Raw genomic sequence first — 25,284 nt, forward strand, 5'->3', positions numbered from 1 at the left:
GTAGTAAATAAATCTGAAACTGAAACTTTGCTTGTGTGTAAAAGTGATTTCAGAGCCACTCGGTTCTCCCTGATGGAACCTGTTTACCTTCAGTGTTTTGTGCTTCTGATCATTTTAATAGACGTCAGCGTCACTAATTAATGACGTTCTATTAAAAGACTGGTTTACCAAGAGAGACGCTGGAGGACTTTCACCTGAAATGAGTTCATGAAGCCAGTCTGGTTATAAAAATGATAACAGGACATCAGAGCCAGAATTACTCTTTTAGTACTTTTACTTTATACTTAAGTACATTCGAAGGTAAATACTTTAGTACTTTTACTCAAGTGGAGGTCTAAAGGGAGGAACTTGTACTTTTACTGGAGTAATATTTGACCTTGGGTGTCTCTACTTTAACTCAAGTACATGATTTGTGTACCTCGTCCACCTCTGACTGCTTTTAAAAAGACAATGGGACATAAATGGGGCTGTTCTTGGGAAGTGTCTTGTAACTACATGTCTGACTTTGAGCAGTTAATGAAGGAGCCAGAACAAGTGAAGGCATGAAGCAGTAAGTAGAGAGAGGGTTTCTCTCTGTATGAACAGGAAGTCAGTCTGAGTTGGTGACCGTGCAGTTCTAACCGCACTTCAGGGTGGCAGACAGTTGGTTATTTATTTACACCATGACTCTGGAGGTAAGTTACAGTGGAAAACCGCTCAAGCGTTGGCAGGCTAACGTTATCTCTCTCCTTTAGCTATTACCCGTCTAAAGCTTTCGCAGTACAAGGTCGCTGCTGCTCTGATCCATGGTCTGTCAAGAGCCCTCAGCCTAAATCGGTGGGCTTAAAGTTAAACACAGGTCGCCTCCTCCTGCTTGGCGACAGAGACTCGGAGTTTACTGACATAAAAACCATTATCGCTTATTATTGGCATTAGCAGGCTTGGTCGTTAGCAACGGCATTATAGTACAGTAAGGTAGTGACTGCTTATGCTAAGCGTAGCTTAGCAACCCAAGCTAACGTAGCTCCATTGACTTACTCCGTCCTCAGTGGTTGTAGTTGCTGTTTTGGGGTAGTACACTAGCGTTAACATTCACGGTTAGGTACTTTCTATTCAGATATGTGAGGTCTGTGTCTGAAATGAGCAGAATTATCTGTTCCAGTAGCTGAAGCTCGGGTCCTCTGTGAACGGTAAACAAACGCTGGCAGCTGCGCTGGTTCCGTTTACTGTATGAACCTTCTCTTAAATGTAAGGGTACCGGGGTAGCTCTCTCTGGTTGCCCCGATAACGTTTTAAAACTACTCATGGGTCACACTGCACTCGCACATCGTTAAAATGAACAGGAGCAACCTAAAATCCCTCTGCCAGTTTGCTGGGTAGGGCTACACCCGCCTCCGAGCTGGGACTCACTTCATTAGAAACACAGGTGTCATTAAAAGTTTCTGTTGGCTTCTGGTGGTTTGCAGGAGTTACTGCAGGTGTACTGAGTCTTCCTGATTGGTTGTGTCTCTAATGGTCTTTTTTTCCAGCAGAAAGGTGCACCCTTGGAGGTTTAGTTACTGATTGTAGCCCATCTGTTTCAAATACCCTCAAACCTCAGTAACAAAACTACTACAGGACCACTACTGAGCAGATGTTACTGGGATAATGGACTGTTCTTGCCATGGTGGTGGCATGGTAGTAGATGTTGTGCTGGTACAGGTTGAGAATAATCAACCACCAGAAAAATACCCATGTGTGGTCCTGCGTCCAGAAACAAACCATCAATGAAGGGTGAGAAGACTGTCACAAATTACACATAGAATAAGGTGAACTATCGTCTCTACCTGTACACCTGCTTAGTCACCTTTAAAATGTGAACCAACAAGGTTAAGTGTGTCTAATAGTTGACAGTATGTGTACACAGTGTTTCAACAACACAGCTACGCATGATACACTTGTCACTGTCAGTGCAGTCCTGAGAATGACCTACTATCCAAATACAATCTTTTGGTTCTCTGGTGGTCTCTCTTTATTAATAGTAGGGTGGCTGTTACACGTGGGCTACGCTTGGTAACTGCATGCACAAAAAGTCCACATTTAATAATGCATTTCAGGGATGCTCCCTTTACACTCAATCATGACACCTGTTTCCAATTAACCTGTTCACCTGTGGAATGTTCCAAACAGGTGTTTTTCGAGCATTCCTCAACTTTCCTAGTCTTTTGTTGCCCCTGTCCCAACTTCTTTGGAGCGTGTTGCAGGCATCAAATTAAAAATGAGTGAATATATGCAGCCTTTCGCCCGAAGACTGCTGGGATAGGCTCCAGCACCCCCCCGCGACCCTGATGGAGAAGCGGCTTAGAAAATGGATGGATGGATGGATGGATGGATGGATGGATGGATGGATGGATGGATGGATGGATGAATATTTGTTATATTATTTATGTTTTACACAACATCCCAACTTCATTGGAATTGCCGTTGTACTTGATAAAGTGTCCAATGTGTGTACGAAACAAATAACAGTTTATGGTTTTGCTTGTTTCTTTACTGTTAATTCAATCTGGCATGTATTTTGCAAACAGTGCAGTTCATTGTGAGGTGCAGTGGATTCTTAAATGTAGAGAAATCTTTATTTTTTGTGCTGAATTTGTGGGTTGAAAACTGCAGAGTCCAGTGCATTTTAAAGACTGTTGTTATCTTACGTTAAAAAGTGTTGTTATTTTTTGAGGTGGAGTCTTGAAGAGCAACACAATGTGGCGATTTGGAAGGAAGACTGGAACAGGAGTGATAAGGAGGAGATCCTGTGGAGCACAAAAAGATGTGTACCACAAACTTCGCCCAGCCGTTGCGCAGAAAAGTACATTTATCTTTACTTACTCAAATGAGTTCACTGCTGATTTGCATGCAAGCTCTATTTTACTGATTTGAATTCTAATCATCGTCATCTTTTTATCAGAGGTTCATTTCAGCCTTCCACCGGGTGACTTCAGTGGTGTCAGAAAGACAGGACCCTTCTTATTTCCTGAGTAAGATAACAAGATTTAAAACGATCCCATGTTTTCATATTTGCACAGTGCGTTGTTCATATCTTTATAGTGTTTGATTTCTGTTTAATAAATCTGTTGTCCTCAGCAGGTGGATAAGCAATCATGGAAGTGCACAGAGTTCATCATCCGCTTGTTTCAATATGAGGTTGTTTTGTTCTGGTACATCTAACAAAGGTGAGCTAATACTACAGTATTAACTGTAACAAGCTGAAATGTCTGATATATAATAGGGTCAATTTCCCAGACCCAAATTAAACCTACACTCTAATTTCCAGTGGTAATTCTTCATTGACACTGAATTTTAACCCAAGATTAGGCTTAATCCATGTCTGGAAAACTGACACTTTGGGTCAAATTCCTGAACAAGGATTTTATCTACTTTTTCTATGAAAGATGTTTATTTGGTGGAGACGTTTTCATTCATCGGAGAGGAGCGAGCTTTTCAAGAGCTACAAATTTTCCTTTAAGAGCCACCTGCTTGGTGGTCACCATTTGTTCATATTATATACATTCATATTGTCAAATTTTCTATTTTTGGCTTTTTTAAATCAGTTCCGCTCAATTATCAACCGTAGAAACTGTAGTGTCAGTACCTACTTTTATTGTAGACTTTGTCAAGCTTGCTGATCTCTGAAAATGAAATCTGTTCCATCAAATGAACATCTATTGTGAAAAACATGAGTGAAATCCTTAATGAGAATGTAAACATATCCAATGCACTAAATGCACAGGTGTGAAAAGGGTCTATAAGTCTAGATAGATTTGGAATTAATTTTGCTTTTAAGGGAGGATGTCCATTCGGAATGTTGTGTAGTCCAGGACTTAATCTTATTTTAATTTGAGAATGACTTCTCCACCACTTTTAATTAATGAAAGCTTGATATGTGTGTTCAGTGACGTTACACATTGTCTTGTTTCAATGATGTCCTTATGTTTGACCCACAGATCCCATAGAGATCCACAAGCACAGGTTAATGTTGTGGTTCAGTCACTTGCCCCAGGAAGAGAAGCAATTTGGGGGTTACTTTTCTCCTGAGACCATGCATGTAGACCCACTCATTCTGGAGAAGAACCCAGAGGAGGGAAGAGGCCTTTCAATTAGTCCCTTTAAGGAAAATATATCAAAGAGCAATTCTCTTGCAATTGAACAAATCTTTGACTCAAGTCAGAATGGAAATCAGGGTCGAGGACTCAATGTGCTGCTCTATGGGGCCGTTGGTACCGGGAAGAGTACAGTTGTCCGCAAGCTTGTTTTGGACTGGTGTGCTGGGTCAACACTGTCCCAGTTCAAGTTGATGGTGCCCTTCTCTTGTGAAGATCTCTGTCATTTGTCCAAGCCTACCTCACTCAGAGACCTTGTGGGTAGAAAGTACATGCACCTTCGCAAGACACCATTTCTCAGTGGAGACAGTGATCAGGCTAGGGAGGTCTTGTTCATCTTCAACGGCATGGAGAAGATGAAGTTAGACTTTAGGATTGGCTCCAGTGAACTGTGTAGTGATCCTAATGAAGCTCTTTCATCAGGAGCTGTTGTTGTGAACCTGCTGAGGAAGTACCTTCTACCAGAGGTGAGTGTAAGGTTCTGATATTGAAGTCATTTTCCTTGTACATATGCATACTTCCCACAAAGCAGTCACTTTAGACGTTTAAAGTTTGTGTGATCTTGCGAAGTATCTGAGACCAATGCTGGTCGGTTAAGTTAGCAAGCTGGCTAACTTGCAACCCGTAAACAGTTAAAAGACAAATGTGAACATAATTATAGTATTATATACTCAAGAGAGTATAGGGCTGCACACTGATCTGTAGCAAAGTGTGCAGATAACTGGTGCCGTTCTAAAATGATTTGTTTGGTTTTTGGGAAGGGATGTGAACGTGTGAGCAGGAATCATGGATGACCATGTTAGAATTGGTATGTATACTTGCCTACTGGGGAAGAATTGCCCACTGAACTTGGAGCACCAGTTCAGGTTCAGTCTTGGTAACCTTGCTAACCTTCGCTGGTCTAAGTGCTGTGCGTCTTTACTCTAATAAACAGCATAATGTTAGCTTTCCATCTTGACTACAAAGCTCCATCTTGACTGTCGAAGCACTTTAGCTTTGACAGCATTAGGGATGGCTGCAGGAACTGGAAAAACATCATATCCATCGCAACAGTGGGAAAACTGAGTGATTCAAAAGAAATTTTAGTCAACTTTGATTACGTTCTGTTATTTACTAATGCAGTGCTTATAAACTTGTACTCCTGTTGTCTCTTCTAATATTATTAGCAGATTTTATAATGGACAAAATTGGGAAATCAATTACATTAGCCCTGTGTAATTGAAAAATGATCTGAATTCCAGCTTTAGCTTTGGGGGCCAGTGATCCAGTGTCTAGTCCTGCCACTAACAGTAAAATCACAAAAGTAAAGATAACGCAGTCTCCAGACTTGCATCATGCAGTCTCTCTTTCATGTGTTTATCTATATAGTGAGTGGGGAAGAAATTTTTAAAAGTTTTGTGCTTAGACACTGGTTAAATTAGCGCTTCCTCCATATTCAGTGCTGCTATAAAAGAGGGCTACTTCTTCGTAAGTCACCACAGCCCATAGCAGTAGCGCTACTGGTTGAAGACACAAGTTTGTGTGTCTAAGTTCACCAAAGTGTGTGAGGTTATTCAAATTTTTCACATGGTGTGTAATTGGTCATCACAGCAGATCTCATTGAATGTAATTCAGTATCAGTGCAAGCAATCAATGGTTTTAACTCAGATTAAATATTTTTCAGGCTAGCATTTTGGTGACCACCAGGCTGTCTGCTGTAGATCGTATCCCTAAGAAGTATGTGAGCCGATATGCTCAAATCTGTGGTTTCAACGATCCTGACCGTCAGAGAGCTTACTTCACAAGCAGACTGTTACTACAGAGTGGAGAGAAGCCAGGCAAGGATGCAGAATCTTTAATAGAGATGCTGTACCTCAATTTGCAGCGGGAGAGTCAGTTAGCAGCTGCCTGCTTTTTACCCTCATACTGCTGGCTCACCTGTGCGACCCTTCACTTCCTGCACTTTACTGATGCCAAGGCACCTATTCGCACTCTTACTGGTATCTACACAAGCTTCCTGAGGCTCAACTTTGGAGGAGAGGTGCTGGCCTCAGGAGACATGTCTTCGCAGGAGTATCAGACCTCATTAATGCTTTACGTGGTCCGCACCGTTGGAAAACTGGCTTTTGACGGAGTGACCAATAAGCGTACATACTTTACTGAGAAGGACCTAGAACAGTGGATAGGCGGAAAGACCAAAACCGATGAAGAGCTTCAGCAGCTGGCAGTATTCCGCACAGACGTGTTGGATTTCTTCCTTGTGCCTTGTGTTGAGCATAGTCGAAAGGTTACAGAGTCAGGTGAGAAACGTTATGTCTTTGCTATACCTGCCATGCAGGAGTATCTGGCTGCCCTGTATGTCGTTCTTGGTGAGAACAAGAATGCTCTGGAGAAGGTGACTAAGCAGGTGTCAGAGGTCGTTGGACAAGCTAGCGAGGACATCACAAGCATTATGAGCATTCTATCTAAGCTCATACCTTTGAGGATCTTTGCTATTTTCAACTTATTGAAATTGTTTCCGAAACTTTCTGAGCGGGTCAGTAACCTTAGCAAGGGTCGCATCGCCAGCACCATGGCTGCGGAAATGTTCCGCTCAGAAGACAGTTTCAACGAAGACGTTCTAGATCAGGTGGAGCAAAATCTGCTGGGAGTACAAGGCCCGCAGCCTGAGCAAGAAGCTGACACAAGGTCCTTTGAGTTGTACCCAATCTTCATGGGAGGGCTCCTTCATTATGGCAACAGAAGGCTGCTGGACCAACTTGGCTGTGACATCAAGAGCACCACTGTGGTCCAGATCACCCGATCGCTGAAGAAGCAGCTGGTCAGGGAGAGCCACAAGCAGCTGCCTCCTGCAGAACTGATGGATCTGCTGGTTCTGCTTTACGAGTTCCAGAACCCTCGGCTCACAGCTGAAGTGCTGCAGTCTGTCAAAGTCATCAACTTGTCCACTGTGCGTATGACCCCTCTCAAGTGCTTTGTGCTGAGTTCGTTGCTGGACTGCACACCTTCCAGCTTCCTGCTGGATGAGCTCAACCTCTCCTCTTGCCATATCACTCCGGAATTGCTGCACATGCTGTGGCCCACCTTCCATAACACACATTGCCTCAAGTGAGAATGAATTTCTGTTTGTTAAGCAGAGCAAACTGTTTTTATAAGCTTGGAACATTTGGGTTTATTCAGAAAATGTTTGCTGTTTTTTGAGTTGATTGGATGAGAAATGGGACATACTTGGTAGTCCTTTACATTTACACTTTGCATTTCTATTGTAACCCAGCTCATTTTATGAATAGCCCAAATGGTTTTGTGAATTTGCATAAAGCTCTGTGTGAAAATGCTTTGTATTAATTTATGCATGGTTTAGCCTAACAGTTGTTTGTAGTTGGACAAATTGAGGCCTTTAGAAGTTTATCAATCACTAGAAATGTAAACAGTGTGTTCTCTGAGACTACTAAAGGTAAGTTCTTAGCTGTACATTGTATGAGAATGTACTGCATCTTGTTTAAACCCTGCAGAGTTACTACAACTAATAAGTTATTTTTTATTGTTTTAATAAATGGGCTTGGTTGGGGCCTTAGGAAGCAGAATCTAATCAGTGCATACTGCATAAGCAGATTAACCTCATAGGTTTTTAATTCTTTCTCAGAGGAAGTGGAGAAACTAATGGCATGCGTGTGGATGTTTTTGATAGCTGTGAATGTATCTCTTTGTACTGTCTTCAGCCTGCAGTTTAACAGCCTGGATCCCGAATCCTGCATATTGCTGCGAGATCTGCTACTTGAATCCAACTGTACAGTTAAAACATTACAGTAAGGTGGATTTTATCTGCAATTTGTTTGTTTTGCCATGTCCTGGTTTAAGAGGTAAATTATAAGCATTAAACTTTGTTAAAATGTAGGTGAATGGTTTTCTGGGTTTGCCGGCTCTAGTGCAGTGAATGGAAAGCTCCATTGAAAAAGCAATCCAGTGCACACTGTAGGAAAAAAAAAGCCTGCTGCTCATAAAGAATGTAAAATCAAATATTACAGGTTCTGTTGTTATTTGTATTTAGTCTTTAATCCAAATACTCTGGCTACAGGTTGTGTGATAACTCCTTGTTGGACAGAGGAGCTACCCATCTGCTGGATGCTCTGCCTGGTAACCAGTCTTTGCAGAAGCTATCTTTGATGCACTCTGGCCTTGGGGATAGAGCTGCCCTCGAGTTAGCTGCAAGGCTGGGCCAGCATACTGGACTACAGGAGCTGAACGTGGCTTACAACAACATTGGCGATAATGCAGCAATTGCACTGGTCGACGCCTGCCGAGAGCACCCCAGTATTCACACGGTTCAGTGAGTATGACTGTACTGTCATTTTTATTCCACAGTTTGAATGTTTCATTAGTTTAACTGTCATTAGTTTACACATGTTTTAAGGGCGAGGATTGTATACATTTAGTCACAACTGGATTCTCCAGTGATCCTCAAAACATTTTGAGTGCCATGCTGTCACATCACCAGTCTAATCTCTGTACATGACTGTAATACTATTGAGGACTAGTCCTAACAGGGTAAAACAAAAAAATTCATCCCTAAACAATGTCATAATTTTGCGAACTTTACTGAAATCAACTGAAAAGCCACTAAAACACGTTGATAGTTCAATTCAGAAAAAGAATAAGATGTAGTTTTTTGTTGTTTTTAAAGTTCTTTTTAAATAGAAAAATTTTTATTACATTTTTTTCTTTTATTTTTCTTTCTTTGTAATGGGCCCTTCTAATGGCATAGTCATGTATTATTGATGAGTTCTTTTCCTTTTGCCAATTTTCCAGTCTGTATCTAAACCAGCTGACTGATGTGGGGAAGCAGTCACTGCATGTCCGTGGGGTTCCTCAGGAGAAAGGTGGGAGACGGGTGAAGGTGCTGGCTTCAGTGACCGAGGGCTCTGATATCTCAGAGGACTGGCATCCCATCCTGAGTGTGATCACAAAGAACTCGCTCTCCTGGGAGAGGGAACGTGTACGGGAACAGCTGCTGGTCTTTCTGAAGGATCTGGAGTGGGGCCGCAAGCAGCACCTGAGCTTTTGGAAGAAGCTGCACTTCCGCAGAGTGGAGAGTGTAGTGAGGCAGACCCTGCGCATGCTGGACAAAGGCAGTGCCACAGGCACCAAACCTGCTTCCAAGTGACAAGGGACTGCTTTACTGTACAGAGGTGCTTTTAAGGGAATAATTGACATACTGTTTGCAAATACTGTATAAGAGTGGTCTTCCTTTGCATTAATAACTTTTGTTTATTAACATTAGCATGCATTAGCATGCGGCACGGTGGCGCGGTGGGTAGCGCTGTCGCCTCACAGCAAGGAGGGCCTGGGTTCGATTCCCCGGCCGGGCGACTGGGGTCCTCTCTGTGTGGAGTTTGCATGTTCTCCCCGTGTCTGTGTGGGTTTCCTCCGGGTTCTCCGGTTTCCTCCAGTCCAAAAGACATGCAGTTAGGCCAATTGTGTAAAATGATTAAAAAGTCGCTCTGGATAAGAGCGTCAGCCAAATGCTGTTAATGTAATGTAATGTAATGCATCTCCATCACTATACATTCATATGCAATAAGACGGAAGAAAACTTGACATGCTTGTAAATGTACAGTCAGTACTGTGCAGAAGTTAGAGACTAAACTTAGTTTATTTTATTTCCAGTCATAAGTATTTTTCAGCATCAGGAAATGGCAGAAAACCTTTTTTTTTTTTTTTTTTTTACCCGATTTTCTCCCCAATTTAGTCGTTTACAAATCCACCCGCTACTTAGGGCTCCCCCAATCACACAACACTACCAATGCTATGAGGGTGAAGGCTAGCACAGGCTTACTCCGAGACCTGTGAAACCAGCCACCGCTTCTTTTCAAACTGCCGCTCGCGCGGCGTCACAGGACAGCCGAACATGCTCAGAGGAAAACGCCAAACTCCAGATCTGTTACATCAGTTAACAGACGCCTGCGTTGACTGGTATCGCGTTGAGTGATGGGGGGATGGGGGGGGACATCCTAATTACCCAGAGAGAGCAAGGCCAATTGTGCTCTCTTGGACTCCTGGCTACGTATGGCTGTAGCATCACCAGGGATCGAACTCACAATCTCCTGATGACAGGGCCAACGCTTAGGCGGTTGCGCCACTTGGAAGCCAGAAAACATATATTTAACAGGAAATTACACAGAAGTCTCAATAATGGAATATAATATATATTATTCAGGATTTAGTCTGTCCACCTTTTTGCCATTACAGCTTCCATTCTTTTCAGGAGGCTTGCTTCCAGTTTTTCAAAGAAATATGCAGGGATTTTTTTCCTCACTTCCAAAGTTCAGTCTTAGAAGTTGATTGCATTTTCTGCTTCTCACGATTGAAGTAATCCCAAACACATTCAGTGGTGTTGAGGTTTGATGGTGGTCAGTCCATTATCGTCTCACAGTGGAAGGATGGACAGCAACACCTGTGGATCTTTCAGATCTGAAGTAAGATTGGAGCTTGATTTTCTCCTCTCTCTCAAAGAGGAAAGTCCTGTTTATCTAATGGTGACCGTTTTGGTGGTCTGCCATTTTCCTTGTATCTTTTAATGATTTTTTTAGTTGTTTTTTTATCTCACTAATTTTCCTTTCACTTTCCACTTCCTTACACAAGTGGATTATCTCATATCTAATCTCATAATTATCTCCTGAAAAATGAATAACTTGTACATAATGGCTGTTTTGACTGGAAACTGAATAAATGAAGGGGGGTCCCTGACCTTTGTACATTAGTGTGTTCTTTCGCAGAACGTTACATTTGTCACCATAGCACATAAAGAATTAAGTTGTTAAAACTATTGCCAAGTGGTATTAAGCAATACTCAACATAAGCTTTCTTATAAGCCATAGGCGTCTACTGACCCATACAAGTGTTTCCTTTGTCTTCACTGGATGCAGTGTAACCGTTCTAAATTGGCTTATTTAATGAGCTTTAAAAGCCGTCCCTTCAGTGCTAACCTGCAAGATGTTTTATAAAAGTTCTTGAATTGTGTCAAATCCAGATTTTGTGCCTTTGATCCCAGTTTGCTAAAAATGGCTCTATTTCAATTATGTGGATGTGCAAGTAAATCCAGAAAAATGAAATAAAATATAATGTGAATTCCTCTCTGTCTGACTCTTTATTTGATTTGAAGCCTGAGATTTTTATCTTTTTATTTCGATTCAATCCAGTAGTTTTGTCATCAAGGTGTTCACTTTGGTTCTTCAGATCCTCAGATGGTATTATGTAATAAAAGCACCTGGGGCTGTTGTCTGGGATATTGCCTCATAAACCTCAGCTTACACATTAAACTCCAGTGCGTTCGTGTGGAGGAGAAAGAAGGAGTTCTGTTGACTGAACAGACCTTGTGTTTTGATCTGCACCTTGGACCTCTCATCCAGCCAGGACACGGGCAAGCAGCACCATGAGATACACCACAGGTAACCTTGATGGTTCTTTCCTATTTCACTCATTTTTCAGTTAAAAATAGTTATAAAGCAATCTAGCAATACTGTGTACTATGTAATGAATGTATGATCAAGATTTATATGAACGCTTCAGTATATGTTTATTATAGGGCTGTGTTGATCTAATTAGCTGCTGTTTGCTGTTATTACATAATTTTCTTAAAAGTGAGTGAATACATGATGGAAATGAAGCATGCACGCTTAAAAATGATGGCTCTTCCAGGGTTCTTTAGTAAAGAAAACAGTTCTGTGTAGAACCATGAACACTCAAAGAATCCTTTGCATGATTAGAGGGGTCTTTGCATCATGGAATGTTTCTTCAGATTGATAGAGGGTGTGCTATAGATGGATCTATACAGAACCTTTTTCAAGGAGGTCCTTCTATTGTGACAACCTCGTAACAGCAGGAGAACCCTTTTTTGAGAGTGTGGTTAACCTTCAAAAACAACTCACTGTTAAAAGTCTCAAAGAACAAAACAGTGTATTTAGATGGTCATTTGTTTCCGTTGTAGACTGTAGAGATGTACCTAGTCTCAGATGTCTGACGGGCCAGCGTCTATCAACTACAGCAAAGAAAAGTCATCACATGTTCAGAGGACGACCTGTGATAATAATTGTAGTTGTCAGCTATTAGCTTAGACTGATTAATGCCCGCTTTGACAGGTATACTGAAGGCCTCAGCAAACCAAACCCTGCCCAGACATACACACAAGGCATACTTTAAAATAGCAAGAACTGATAATATCTGATGTAATATACTTTACTTAAATGCTGAATTGTCTTCCGTACTTCGTCCTTGTCAAGAATGTCAGTATATTATAAACAGATTGCTGTTATGGTGATACGTACATAAGCTAGAATAAGTTTCCCATTCATTTCTGATCACTCTAGTGTGTCCAAAATATTTGAAAGAAAGTGCTTTTGAGTTAAAGTTAAACCAAAGCCACACCTCAGTGGGCAGCATTGAATGTTAAAGAGGAAAGTTACAGCGTTGATGAAGGTGTGTATGCAGTGTTTTAGCAGTATGATGATGTTTTTATGTTTTTTAGGGCCAGGTGATGCAACAGATTTGCCACAGTAAGTGTCCTTGAGCAGTTTAATATCAATTCACAAGCAGGTAAATAAACCGTGTGTATGCTGTAGAGCAAGGGTCCACTATTCTTATCCACAGATGGTCAGTTTAGCTGCAGTTGGTTTCAGACAGCTAGTTCGTTTCATGGTGTGTGCTCTTACTTGGTTGTAATGAAAATCTGCAGCCACACTGGCTTTCTGTGGATAAGACTATTAATAATCATTCTCTGCAGAATTATTGGTATTGTTAATACATGGTAAATAAACTGTCACATTTCCTTTTGTCACGTTTCACAAAATTCCCGTTTCATTTTGACTTCATGACCAAATATGTCCATTTTGATGTTCTTAGAAGGTTCACTTTCAACCCAAAAGAAGGGATTGACAATCCAACCTTGGTTATCTCAGATGACACAGGTATCTTCATGACTCTAAAAGCAAAAAATACACTGTTGTACAGTGCAAAAGTCAGAGACCACCCTTTGTTTATGTCATTTCCGTTCAAAATGAAAGGTTATTTATTTTGCAATATTCCTGCGGACATAAGATGCAGGATAATCCACTTTCATAAGGAAGAGGGAAGGTAGAAAGAAAATAAGTGGAAAAAAACGAGTTTCCAAAACTGTAGTTCAAAAACTGATTGAAAGATGTGGAGAAAATGGGCCACCTAAACTGTCACCTTCAGATAAATAGCACTTAAAGCTTTCATCTTATGAGAGAGAGGAGAAAACTGAGCTCCGTTCTTGCTTCAGGTCTGAAAAAATCCACAAGTTTCTGTCCATCCTTCCATCACTGAATGTGTTTGGGATTATTTTAATCATTAGAAGCAGAACATCCAACCAACTTCTAAGACTGAACTTTGAAGGTGTGGGAAAATATCCCTGCAGTCTCCTTTGAAAAACTGGAAGCAAGTCTTCTGAAAAGTATGGAAGCAGTAAGGCAAAGAGTGGACACACTAAATGCGGAAACAATGTTTATTTAGTTCCTGGGGCGTTTGTGTCATTTTCGGCTAAATACATGTTTTCTACTTTTTTTCCTGGCACTGAATATGTAAAAAAAGTTTTTAAAAGAAATTAAATAAATGAAAGGTGGTCTCTGACTTTAGGAAAGTACTGTATATGTTCAAAAGTGTCCAGACACCCAAGCAGTGAGTTCAGGTGCAGTCATTGCTGACACAGGCATTCTATTGTGCCTGCAAAGCTTGTATAATCTCCATAGAAAAGCATTGGCAATGTAAAGGGATGCTCCGGAGCAGCCACACCTGAGCAACCCAACCCAACAGGGGTATGATGCCCCTATCACTGGGCTGTGAAGCAGCAGAATTGCATTCTGTGGAGTGATGAAGAACCACTGAGTACCTTTGGGATGAGTTGGAGTGGTGTTTGTGATCCAGAATTAATCATCCAGCATCCGTACCTGACCCCACTAATGCTCTTGTATCTGAATGCAATCAAATACTCACAGCAATGTTACAATACCTAATGTAAAGCCTTCCTGAAAGAGGAGACTGTTAATGCAGCAAAGAGGAACTGACTCCCTATTAATACCATTGATTTCAGAAGAAACATTGTATAAGCAGGTGTCTATACACTTTTGGACATATAGCTTTACTGATATAAATGACAGAAGCAGAAAAAATAAATTTTTCTACAAAATTTATTGAAGACTCATTTGGATGAGCACTGGCTGAATTGTTCTTAGAGCCCGCTCTGTGTCCGCGGTTGTGTCTGCTGAAGCGAGAGGAGGGTGAAGGCTTTGGTTTCTATCTGAGGAAGGAGACAGGCTGCAGGGGCCATGTGGTGCAGCAGGTGGCCCCCTGGAGTGCAGCGGAGCGCAGTGGCCTGAGGGATGGAGACCGCGTTCTGGAGGTCAATGAGAACTTTGTGGACAATCAAGAGTATGAAAAGGTACAGACCTACTTCCTAATAGAACCACGAAGGACAAGGACTGTTACCTGTATGCTCTCAATGATCTCAAGGTGGCCTACATTCCCTCATCACCACATCCTTCACAGCAAAGTCACTGATGTTAAAGTAACACAGTAATCTCTGAGGTAAATGGTGCATGTTCACTGCTGTGAATGGATAAAACACAGAATCTGTGCCTTTTAATTGTGAACCATTTGCATGAAATTCTACACTGTATAAAGTGAAAGTGTTTTGGCAAAATTGTTTTGAGGTTTGAAATGATGTACACAATTGCTGTCGTTATAAATTAAAACTAAAACTAAAAATCTGCTACAGTTTAATTGCTTGTTACCACATGAAGAACCTTTTCAGGTTGTGCTCACAAACAATTTTCAAGATTAGATTAGATTTCAAGTGGATAAACCTTATTGTCCACAAGGAAGATATGATTTGGACACAGACAGTGCCGCTCCTATAAAGAGACATAAACAGTACAATACACATACAAACCTCTATTCCAAGAAAGTTGAAAGAGGTGCAGTTTAAGAGTAGGAATGTTGTGAAGGGCAATTCCAAATACCACAACTGAATGACTGTGACCTTCAGTCTCTCAGACAGCACTGTATTAAAAATCAGCATGCTGCTATGATGGATATCACCACATGGGTTCAGAAATACAGACAATAAACACTATCCGTCATGACATCCACGAAATCGGAAACGCCACGATTTCTCTGGGCCTGAGCTCATCTAAAATTGATTGATACTTTCACTACTAGTGAAAACATGTATTGTGGAGTCCACCTTTCAGATTTTTTATTGCAATAGTGGATGTTGTTTTCTCTGGGTCATCCAGATTATTACCAGCATGAAGTTCTTCTCTTATAAAGTCACCATTTTGGAGATTTGGAGGTTTTGTGAAGATGCGTGCATAAACTCCTTCCAGCAACTATCTTGGCTTGGGATCCTCTCTGCCTATGTTGTTTGCTGGTGGTGTTGGAGCCTGTCTCTGAGCTGTGGTCTGTTTGGCAGGTGGTGCTGAAGGTGCAGGCCTCGGGGCTGCAGCTGTGTCTGCTGGTGTTGAGGGCTGAGGACTATGAGCTGGCTGTGTCGGAGGGAATGGACCTCATGGCTCTGGCCAGAGCCTACAGAGGAGAAGGCTGTGCTCGCCCACGTTTGTGCCACATCATCAGAGAGCCAGGCTGTGGTCTGGGAGTCAGCATCATCCCTGTTGAAGGTAACATCTTTTCATGGTACACACATTAAGAGCAAAAGTCATTTTACTCAGTTATTCTTGAGCAGAGGTAAAAAATGTCATTTAAAAAGCCTCTGAGAAGCACAAATCCATCTAAACATACAAAAAGGTACTGAGTAAATGGAACTAAACCTGACGACCACTGTAAGTTCTACTGCACACCTTTAAAGGGAGGGGTGACAGGGATTGAGTTGGTTGCAATCTGCAACCTCACCACTGGATGTCACAAAATTTTATACACTGCACCTTCAACTTTTAATGTAAGTTTATGTCAAGAGATTTTATTCCACGTGATTCTGGAGCTTTCCTATTGCTCCATTCATCGAGACATTTTCACATAATTTAAAAGGACAACTGCTGTGTTCAAATAATGTAATAAAAATGGAGATACATTGACGGTATGTGTATGTATGCAGACATTGAGTATTTAGATTCTTTTTGCTTCATATCTGCGTGCAGGGGAGAGAGGGAAGTATTATCTGAATCCTGTGAGTGAAGGTCCGTCAGAGAAAGCAGGCGTTCAGCCGGGAGATCGTCTGCTCTGGGTCAATGGGGTCATGGTCTCCACTCTCACACATTCGGCGCTGGCTAAAATGGTTGGTTGGCACTGTCAGTGCGTAAAACCTCTCCTGATGATTCTTTTTATGTCTAACTTGTGTTTTTTGCTCTCAGGTTAAGAGGAGTAGTGAATTCATGACCATCATGGTCATAGACAGCAGAAGTGAAGAGAGCTACGTTCGCAGAAGGCTCCCCATTCTCCCTGCGTTTGCCAGTGTTCACAATCTCCCTCACAGACCAAAAACCCTGAATCTCGTTCAGACACCTCAGGGCTACGGCTTTCTGTTAAGACAGGAGAAGCTGTCTTCAGGACAAATAGGTGAGACGGCTGTAGCTCACGTAAGTGTACTATGGTGGCAGTAAGGCTTCTTTGAAGCAATGCCATAGAAGAACCAATTTTAGTTCCATAAAGAACTTTTTCTTATTTTATATATATGGTGGTTCTTCAGGGGTTCTTTAGTAAGAGAAAATATTCTATGAAGAACCATAAACACAACCAAAAATATCTGTATGATTAAAGGATTCTTTGCATCATGAAAGGATACTTCAGATTGATAGAGAATGTGCTGTAGATGGTTCTCTATAGAACCTTATTTAAAACTGTTCTATTGTTACTAGCTTGACATGGTAACTTTTTTTTGGCACTATATAAAACCCTTTTGAAAACACATTTCATCTACAACACATTCTGAAGAACACTGTCAAAAGAACTCTTTGATTACACAAAAGTGTTCTTTAAGTATTTGTGGTTCTTTAGTTATATTTTCTTTAATAAAGAACACTTGAAGGACCAGGCTGAAGTGGAGGTGGAGGAGATGAAGATGCTGAGATTTTCATTGGGAGTGACAAGGCTGGGCAAGATTAGAAATGAGCATATCAGCGGGACAGTGAAGGTGGAGCAGTTTGGAGATAAAGCCATTGAGGCCAGGTTGAGATGGTTTGGACATGTGTTGAGGAGGAATAGTGGATATATTGGGCAAACAATGTTGGAGATGGAGCTGCCGGATAGAAGGAGAAGAGGTAGACCTCAGAGAAGGTTTATGGATGTAGTGAAGGTGGACATGGAGATGGTTGGTGTGAAAGTAGAGGAGGCAATGGATAGGGCAAGATGGAGGCAGATGATCTGCTGTGGCGACCCCTAATGGGAGCAGCCGAAAGAAGAAGAAGAAGAGTTAACAATACATTTTGGAATGAAAGAATGTATTTGAAATGTATCTCACATAGAAAATGCATGCCATTGTATTGCTTTTACTGACAGATGTCCCAAGATCTCAAACAAATTTTGCAAACTTGGCAAACTTTGTTTTCTCATGAAGATGTTTCCATTATCTCGGGAAAATCACATATGTTACATAATGATAATGACTTTAATAACGTAAGATCTTGAAAACACACATAATTATATTAAATCACGATAGAAAAAAGCAAAAAAATATATGCAGATCTATGGACTTTCAGAGCTTGAGCAACAAAGAATCTTTAAAAAGTTCTAAAGTTTAAAGAACCTTTATACAATGGATCTATACCAATTAAGGTTTGTTTTCTTGGACCCTACATCCAGGCCAAGAGTGATTAAAAACTCTTATTTTTAAAGTCAACTTGATATCATCAACTCGACCTTTTCTATGTTGTTTGCTCATGTTTCTGGTTAAGTGCAATTCAGTTGTACTGCTGTTTATTCACATCAGACAAACTATACAAACACAATGCAATAAACTCTTCTGTGTAACAGAGAAACTACACAACCAAAGCCCAGCTGTTGGTCCACAGCAGCAACTATAGTCGTGCGTGTTTTTATCAGTGCTCTGATAATCAGCAATAGCCTGTAGTAATATAACCATAAAGATGACAGTGTATAGATAAAATTGCCTGGTCACATGAAGGAAGTGAGGTTAAAGTGGATTACTGCAGGAGGTAAAGTGCAACAGATGACAGCGACTAGTACGGCTCAGGTAGCAGCTCAATGAGAATGTTTAAAGATCCATGAGGTACATCAATTCGTCTGCCTGCGGGAAGAAACTGTTCATGAGTCTGGAGGACTCCAGATGGGAGTGGTGTAAGCAGTCTGTGTGATGGACGAGAGGGATCCTTCTTAATGCTGCACTCTGTTCTTTTACACTGTTTGGTGTAGATGTCCTTAGCGGCAGGCAAGTGGCAGTCTTGACTACCCACTACCGTGCTTTCCTGTCTGAGACAGTAATGCTGGAGGTCAGGATGCTCTCAGCGATGCTTCAGTCAGGGATGGATGTGTGCAGGCCAGTCCTCTTCAGTCTCCTTAGGATGCAGAGGTGCTGTTGTGCTTTTGTCACTAAGGAGGAGGTGTTCAGGGATCAGGAGATATTGTTAGTATTGTGCAGTCCAAGGAACATGAAGCTGTGCACAAACAGCTCTTTCATCTTGGGCACATTCAGAGAGAGATCGCTGTTCTTGCACCACAATTCAGCTGTCTCGTTATTGAAGATGATCCCCATGACTGTAGTGTCATCAGCATGGTGTACTGTGATTTTTGTAATGTAACGTCTATTGATGTTTTCTGAATTTTGATTGTTACCATGCAACAGCAGGTGTGGAAAAAAATAATATTAACCAATGTTTCACCTCTGACTCCCACCACCCCCACACCATAGCAACCGCTTAGTAATCACTATGGACATAAAAGCAACCACTTAGCAACCACTAAGGACACCTTAGCAACCATATGGAAACCACAACAGACACCATAGCACCCGCCTAGCACTTGCTTAGCAACCACTACAGACACCATAGCAACTGCCTAGCAACCACTACGGACACCATAGCACCTTTGTTTCGCTCAGAAACATGGCACAGTACAGAAGGAAACTTATGATTCCTCTTGACAGATGATTGTCATGGTTGACTATAATATAGTGACAGACATTTGCCTATTAAAACAGGGCTGTTTCAAGGCCTAAATGATGAGACATGGAGCAAATAGTAGACACAGAATGAGACTGATGCCATGTTATTGCTATTGTCTGAACTTGTATCTATGTATTCATGAGTGATTCTAACATTGCAAAACTGAATCTGTTGAAATGCCACCTTGAGATGCATCCACGGATGGACTGTTGCTTTTTTTACACACCTGCTGGAGTATATTGATGCTAATAAGGTGGGGCTTTCCAGTAATTTGAGTCAGTATGATGTTAATCAATGCTCAAACATGTTTCGGTAATCACGTGATGACAGTACTGAAGATTCACTGTATTGGCCAGTGTGGATTCTCTCCCCGCTTTTGTGACGTACTCGAGGTTGTGATGAATTGTATTATGTTTTGTAGCTCACCTGCTGCGGGAGGTGGACCCCCACAGCCCAGCTGAGCTGGCAGGAATGGAGGATGGGGATCTGCTGTTGGCAGTCAACGGAGAGCAGGTGGAGAACACGGCGCATGAAGACATCGTCAGCAGAATACGGCAAAGCGGTCAGCAGGTCACACTGACCACCATCTCCATCCAAGGCAGAGACTACTACACACAGGTGTGCTCTCACACACTTTTTTCTATACAGTGTCAGTGCTTGGGGGCAAACATTCTGTATGCCTATACATATAAGGCACTGTACTTCCAACTGCTATGCTAGAAATTGTGCTTCAGTGTCATTAATATTCAGTTCCTTTACCTGGTTGCTGCTGAAGCAACATCTGTACAGCCTACCCAGTGAAGCTAACCTACAGTATAAAGAATATCTGTTCTAAAATTTTGTAGGTGAGATGCGGCTGCATTGTAATATGCTTGAATTACCGTATCGCCCTATTTGTGTCCTCCACAGCTTGGTTTCTCACCGCTGTTGTTTTATGAACCAACCATTTCCAAAACGGAGCGATTTCCCGAGCTCACTCTGCCACGCAAAGACATGCACATTAATCTGCAGTGTCCTCGGCTGTGTGTCCTTCACAAGGAGGGCACGGGATTTGGCTTCAACTTGGCTTGTGTCCAGAACAAGACCTACATCAGCCAGGTGTGTGTTTCTTCTTTAGCACTTTATAAGCAGTGTACTGTACTGCGTAACCTATAAATGACATAATTCCCAATTCCGTTTGATTTGTAAAGTCAATTACTGCTGCTGTCCACGTGCTGGAAGAGATTGAGACCTCCTGCTTGTGTCCGGTAGGTGGCAGCTGGGCGTGCTGGAGAGAGAGCAGGCTTGCGGCAGGGGGACGTGGTCATGGAGGTGAACGGGCAGAATGTTGAGGAGGAGCACTTTGAAGAGGTGCTGAGGGTGATTAAGAAAGGAGGCACTCCTCTGAGGCTGCTGGTTGTCGAGAGAGGAGGCTATGAAACACTGAGAAAGAGCGGCCTGACAGTCAACCCAGCCCTAATCTCACACAGCATACAGGTGAGTAAACACACACCCACATTATAAAATCCAGAAAATCAGAAAATAAAAAAATCTGTTTTACAATAAAAAAAATGTAAACAAAGAAAATTTATGAATACATTTATAATCAATGTCAAGAGTAAATATTTAAGACTCTACACTATTTCTAGGTCCACCTCCTTGTTTGTATCTAAACTCACACGTCCATTTTATCAGCTCCACTTACCACATAGGCACTTGGTAGTTCTACAATTACAGACTGTAGCTCATCTGTTTCTATGCATACTATATATATAGTATATATAGTATTATAACAACAACAACAACAACAACAACAACAACAACTTTAGTTTATTCTGCTGATATTTTTATTTGGATAGCACCTTATTTGATTTACTTTAACATTTTGTATATAGCATTTTGCCAGGGAGCGAGGAGGCGGATGCATGTGCTGAGATAAGCGACTTTTATTGTGGGCAAATCCAGGGTCATAGTCAAGACGGTCCAGGTTCAAATAGCCAACACAAACAGATTGATAGTTAGACATGATAAACACAAACACAATCAAACAATACAAAGTCCATCGAAAACAAAGGGCAAACACGGGGCTTATAAAACACAGGGATAATGAGGGACAGGCGGAAAACAGGTGGCGACAATCGGGGCAGAGTCACAAAACAAGGGGCCGGACTGGGAAACCAAAACAAAGAGCATGTGGACTAGACCCAAACAAAAGCACATGGACTGGACTGGGAGGGGCCAATCGTGACACATTTTACAAATGTTTTTTTTTTAACAGAGGACAGACCAAAATGCAAAGCAAATTAAAAAAATGACAAGTGAAAGTTACATTTTGTAAAAATGCTAAATATCTTGGCAAACAAACAGATTACCAAAATAAAAAGAAAGAAAAAGGAGAAAAGAGAAATAAAAAACAATATAACTGAACTGAAAATAAACAAATGCACTGATGCTATTTGAATTACATAGGTGTGTTTAAATATTTTAAACATGCTAAGAGAGTCACTTTCAGGTTATTGGGTGTATATTCTATAATTTAGAGCCCCAGATACTGACGGCCTCAGTTTTCAGATACAACTGCATCTTACTATGATCTCGGACTAAATGCAACTCAAGATAGTAAAGCAAATTACAAATATGCAGAATTTCATACGCTCTTTAGACAAACTCCTGAACTGACCAAAGTTTTTTTGTAAAATACTGACTTAGCATTTCAAAATTATGACTTGTTGTCTAGAAATAATGACTTATTTTTTGGTTTACTTAATAACTTGTTATTAAAGGGAAACAGGTTTCCACAGGCTTAAGAGATGTTGATACAAGAAATGATTTTCTTACAGGTTCCAGATTCAACACAAGACCATTTTCTGTAAAGCATGCTAATCTGGATCAGATGAACTCTGTGATTCCTCTGATCATTGCTAAAGGATTACGAGGGAAACTGAAGAGCTGCCATCCTGTTGAATGCACGGAATATCTTATCTGCTGCCATGTCAATGAACTAAAAGGTATAAAGGTTGAGTTTGAAGAGATTTATGTGGTTAAATATGAACTTGTTTTACTCCTAGTTTCACAATGACGCCTGACAATACTGTGCTTGTTGTGCGTGCGTCAAGACAGGTAATGTTCAGTGCTGTATATAAAAATAACTTCCATATTATCATTAGATTTTAGTGGTAAAAACTGTATAAAATGTCTGTGTATGTAAAATACATAGCAAATTGCACTTTATTTCCACATGCACATGTATGTACTCAAATGTAATTTCTTGAGTTGAGTTTTTATTAAAAATAATTTTAGTTTGTATTTGGTTAGCATTCTTTTTTACTACACACCTTTCAAGTTCTTATCGTCCATGGTTTTTCTTAGCCCTCTGTTTTTTTTTATTTTTATTTTTTATTTATTTTTTTATTCCCGGGCCAACATTCCTTGGCCACACCACCCCAATATAACAATAACACTTAACAATGGACAAACTGGACATACAGGACAGACAAATGCAAACACTTAACAAAACAATAAACAAAGCAGTAATGCCCCTTTCCCTTATTTAAATTTTTTTATATGTAATCATAACGTGGGTAGTTATCAAATCCTATGTAGGGGTTTTAACCTTTTTCCTGATGAGTTTGGAGAGAGCAGTCAACTCTCAATATATTGTAAAAATTGTGACCAGGTTTCCTCGATTGATTTTGTGTTATTTTTGAAATTTGCTGTAAGTCTTTCCAAGTTGCAGTGATTCGTGAGGAGGTTAAGCCAAAGCTTTACTGAAGTTTTGGTTCTGTCCTTCCAGTTCAGCAGTATAACTTTTTTGGCAATGGTAAGTGATATGAATATAAAGGATTTGAGGTGAATGGGTGATGAAAGTGAAGAAAGGTCATTAAGTAGCGCTACAATGGGACATAAAGGGATGACAAGTCTCAAAATCTCGGATAGCCTGTCCGTGACCTCTGACCAAAACTGCTGGATCGGATGACAATTCCAGAAAGCATGATAGTATTTGTCTGTTAAAGCTGGACGATGCTGGCATTTATCACTGAGGCTGTAATATATGTTCTGTGAAGGGTTTTATATTGAATTAGCTGGAGTTTTGAATTGCTGGACATAGAGAAGATGTCACTGTATATATTTTGCCAGTTGACATTGCATTTTTCTCTTATATCTGGGGTCCATTTTTCAGTTGGGAGTGAGATAGTGTTGTCCTTTGAGGCTATAAGCTCATATATTTGTGATAACATTTTCTGAGGTTTAAGGGAGTGTAGTTTTAAGTAGAGAGGGGGAGTGTGACTGCAGAAATTTCCACTATTAACTGTTTTCCTTAGAACATCTTTGAGTTGTATATACTGAAAGTGACAATTATCTGGTATATTGTATTTTTCTTTGATGTCATCAAAGGTCATAGGCAAGCTATCAGAGAACAACTGTCCCAGGCCGGTCATTCCTCTCTGTTTCCAGGGTGAGAATATAAAAGTTTGTTATTTATTAAAAACATGGGATTATTCCATAGAGGAGCATGACCGGAGGGAGAGTGGCTGTAGTTAAGAATTCCACCATGCATTCAGGGTGGTGCTTATTCTACTGCATTTATAAAATTTAGTTTTTTTTGTAGTTTTGTCTATGAATGGAATACTATTAATGTCCAGTTCTTGAATTAAACTTTCCTCAGTGTCTTGCCAGGGTTGGTTTGAGCCACTTGTCCAATGTCTAATGTAAAGCAATTGATGTGATAGAAAGTAGTAGTAGCAATTTGGGGCTCCAAGTCCTCTAAGATGTTTAGGTTTCTGGAGGGTAGCTAACTTAATTCAAGGCTTTTGGTGCTTCCAATAGAACTTAGTAACTACATTGTCAAGAGAGGAGAACCAGCCTGATGGTGGGGTCATAGAAAACAGATATTCATTTTCACTGCTGCTATTCATATTAAAGTTAATGGTAGTTCATTCCACCTTTTTAGATTTTCCTATTTCTTGAATTAAAGATATGTAGTTACGTTTATACAAATCGTTTGTTAGAAGAGATATGAATACCAAGATATTTAGTAGACTGTGTGATATGTTAAGATGATATATCATAGACCTTGTCATCCCAGTTGAATTTACTTCAAGGCAGAAACTCAGATTTGGACCAATGAATGGAATAGCCAGACACCCTGCTATACTTAAGTAATCAGATCATGAACTGACAGAAGAGACAGTGAAGGGTTAGTAATATAATGTAAAACATCATCTGCATATAGACTGATTTTATGGAGGTATGACTTTGACTGTACACCTGAGATTTTATCGTCTGATAGAGGCAGCCAAAGGTTCAATAAAAAGACAAAACAATAAAGGTGATAAAGCACATCCTTGTCGACATTCTCTTTGTAGCTGAAAGGGTCTGGATATATGTCTATTTGTTGAGACTGAGGCAGAAGGTGGAGAAGGGAGGCACTTCTCAGGAATGATTCAATGTCTTTCGTTGAGGCTTTCTTATCAGAAGTATAGAGATTAGAGTAAAAAGACCTAAATACATCATTGATAGCATGGGGGTCCTGAATGATCCTACCAGAGGGATCTGAGATTGCTGTTATTATTGATTTCTCTGTTTCTTGTTTTAATTGATGTGCTAAAGATTTTCCAGTTTTATTTCCAAATTCAAATTGCGGTTGTCTAAGTTTAAGCACAGCCTGTTCGGTCTTCTTTTGTAGTATATTATTGAGTTCGTATTTATTTTTTATTAGTTCTTTAATGATCTGATCAGCAGGTGTCTGAGAGGCCAGAAGGTCCAATCTGTTCACCTCATCCTGCAGCTTTTGTTCTTTTGCTAGATCTTCCTTCCTATGCAATTATTTTTCTTCTAATCACAACTTTTACTGTTTCCCAAAGTGTGCAAGTTGTAATGTCAGGATGTTTATTAGTTTCAATAAAGGCTTTATCATTGAGTTAATTAATGTTAAAGTGCCATCTGGGTGGAGGGAGGGATTGATAGTCTGCTAGAAAGGTGATACTAAATGGGGCACGATCAGATATCATATACTATTATTATCGGAATGAATTATTCTATGTGCGATAGAATTTTTAGACAAAAAGTAG

General features: G+C 40.6%; 2 protein-coding genes across 5 annotated transcripts; both read left to right on the forward strand.

Moving 5' to 3' along the window:
* Nucleotides 1-480: 480 nt before the first annotated feature.
* Nucleotides 481-9,508, forward strand: nlrx1 (NLR family member X1). Of its 4 annotated transcripts, none has more exons than XM_037546666.1 (9): nt 481-550; nt 2,693-2,821; nt 2,921-2,990; nt 3,097-3,185; nt 3,957-4,579; nt 5,776-7,199; nt 7,811-7,897; nt 8,167-8,418; nt 8,898-9,508. In XM_037546666.1, the coding sequence occupies exons 2-9, from the start codon at nt 2,716-2,718 to the stop codon at nt 9,250-9,252; spliced, it is 3,006 nt and encodes a 1,001-aa protein (XP_037402563.1). In that variant the 5' UTR covers nt 481-550; nt 2,693-2,715; the 3' UTR covers nt 9,253-9,508. The 4 variants fall into 4 exon arrangements, with proteins under 4 accessions (XP_037402563.1, XP_017574148.1, XP_017574146.1 ...); XM_017718659.2 differs by having other exon boundaries at nt 537-674; XM_017718657.2 differs by lacking the exon at nt 481-550 and adding an exon at nt 1,231-1,752.
* Nucleotides 9,509-11,415: 1,907 nt separating this feature from the next.
* pdzd3a (PDZ domain containing 3a) lies at nt 11,416-22,519 on the forward strand. Its single transcript, XM_017718656.2, has 11 exons — nt 11,416-11,536; nt 12,613-12,640; nt 12,987-13,051; nt 14,336-14,541; nt 15,574-15,778; nt 16,256-16,392; nt 16,469-16,673; nt 19,656-19,852; nt 20,144-20,332; nt 20,486-20,710; nt 22,054-22,519. Exons 1-11 carry the CDS (start codon nt 11,521-11,523, stop codon nt 22,084-22,086), a joined length of 1,506 nt encoding a protein of 501 aa, XP_017574145.2. The 5' UTR covers nt 11,416-11,520; the 3' UTR covers nt 22,087-22,519.
* Nucleotides 22,520-25,284: the final 2,765 nt, after the last annotated feature.

The sequence above is a fragment of the Pygocentrus nattereri genome, chromosome 17, assembly GCF_015220715.1.
Source record: "Pygocentrus nattereri isolate fPygNat1 chromosome 17, fPygNat1.pri, whole genome shotgun sequence".
NCBI lineage: Eukaryota > Metazoa > Chordata > Actinopteri > Characiformes > Serrasalmidae > Pygocentrus > Pygocentrus nattereri.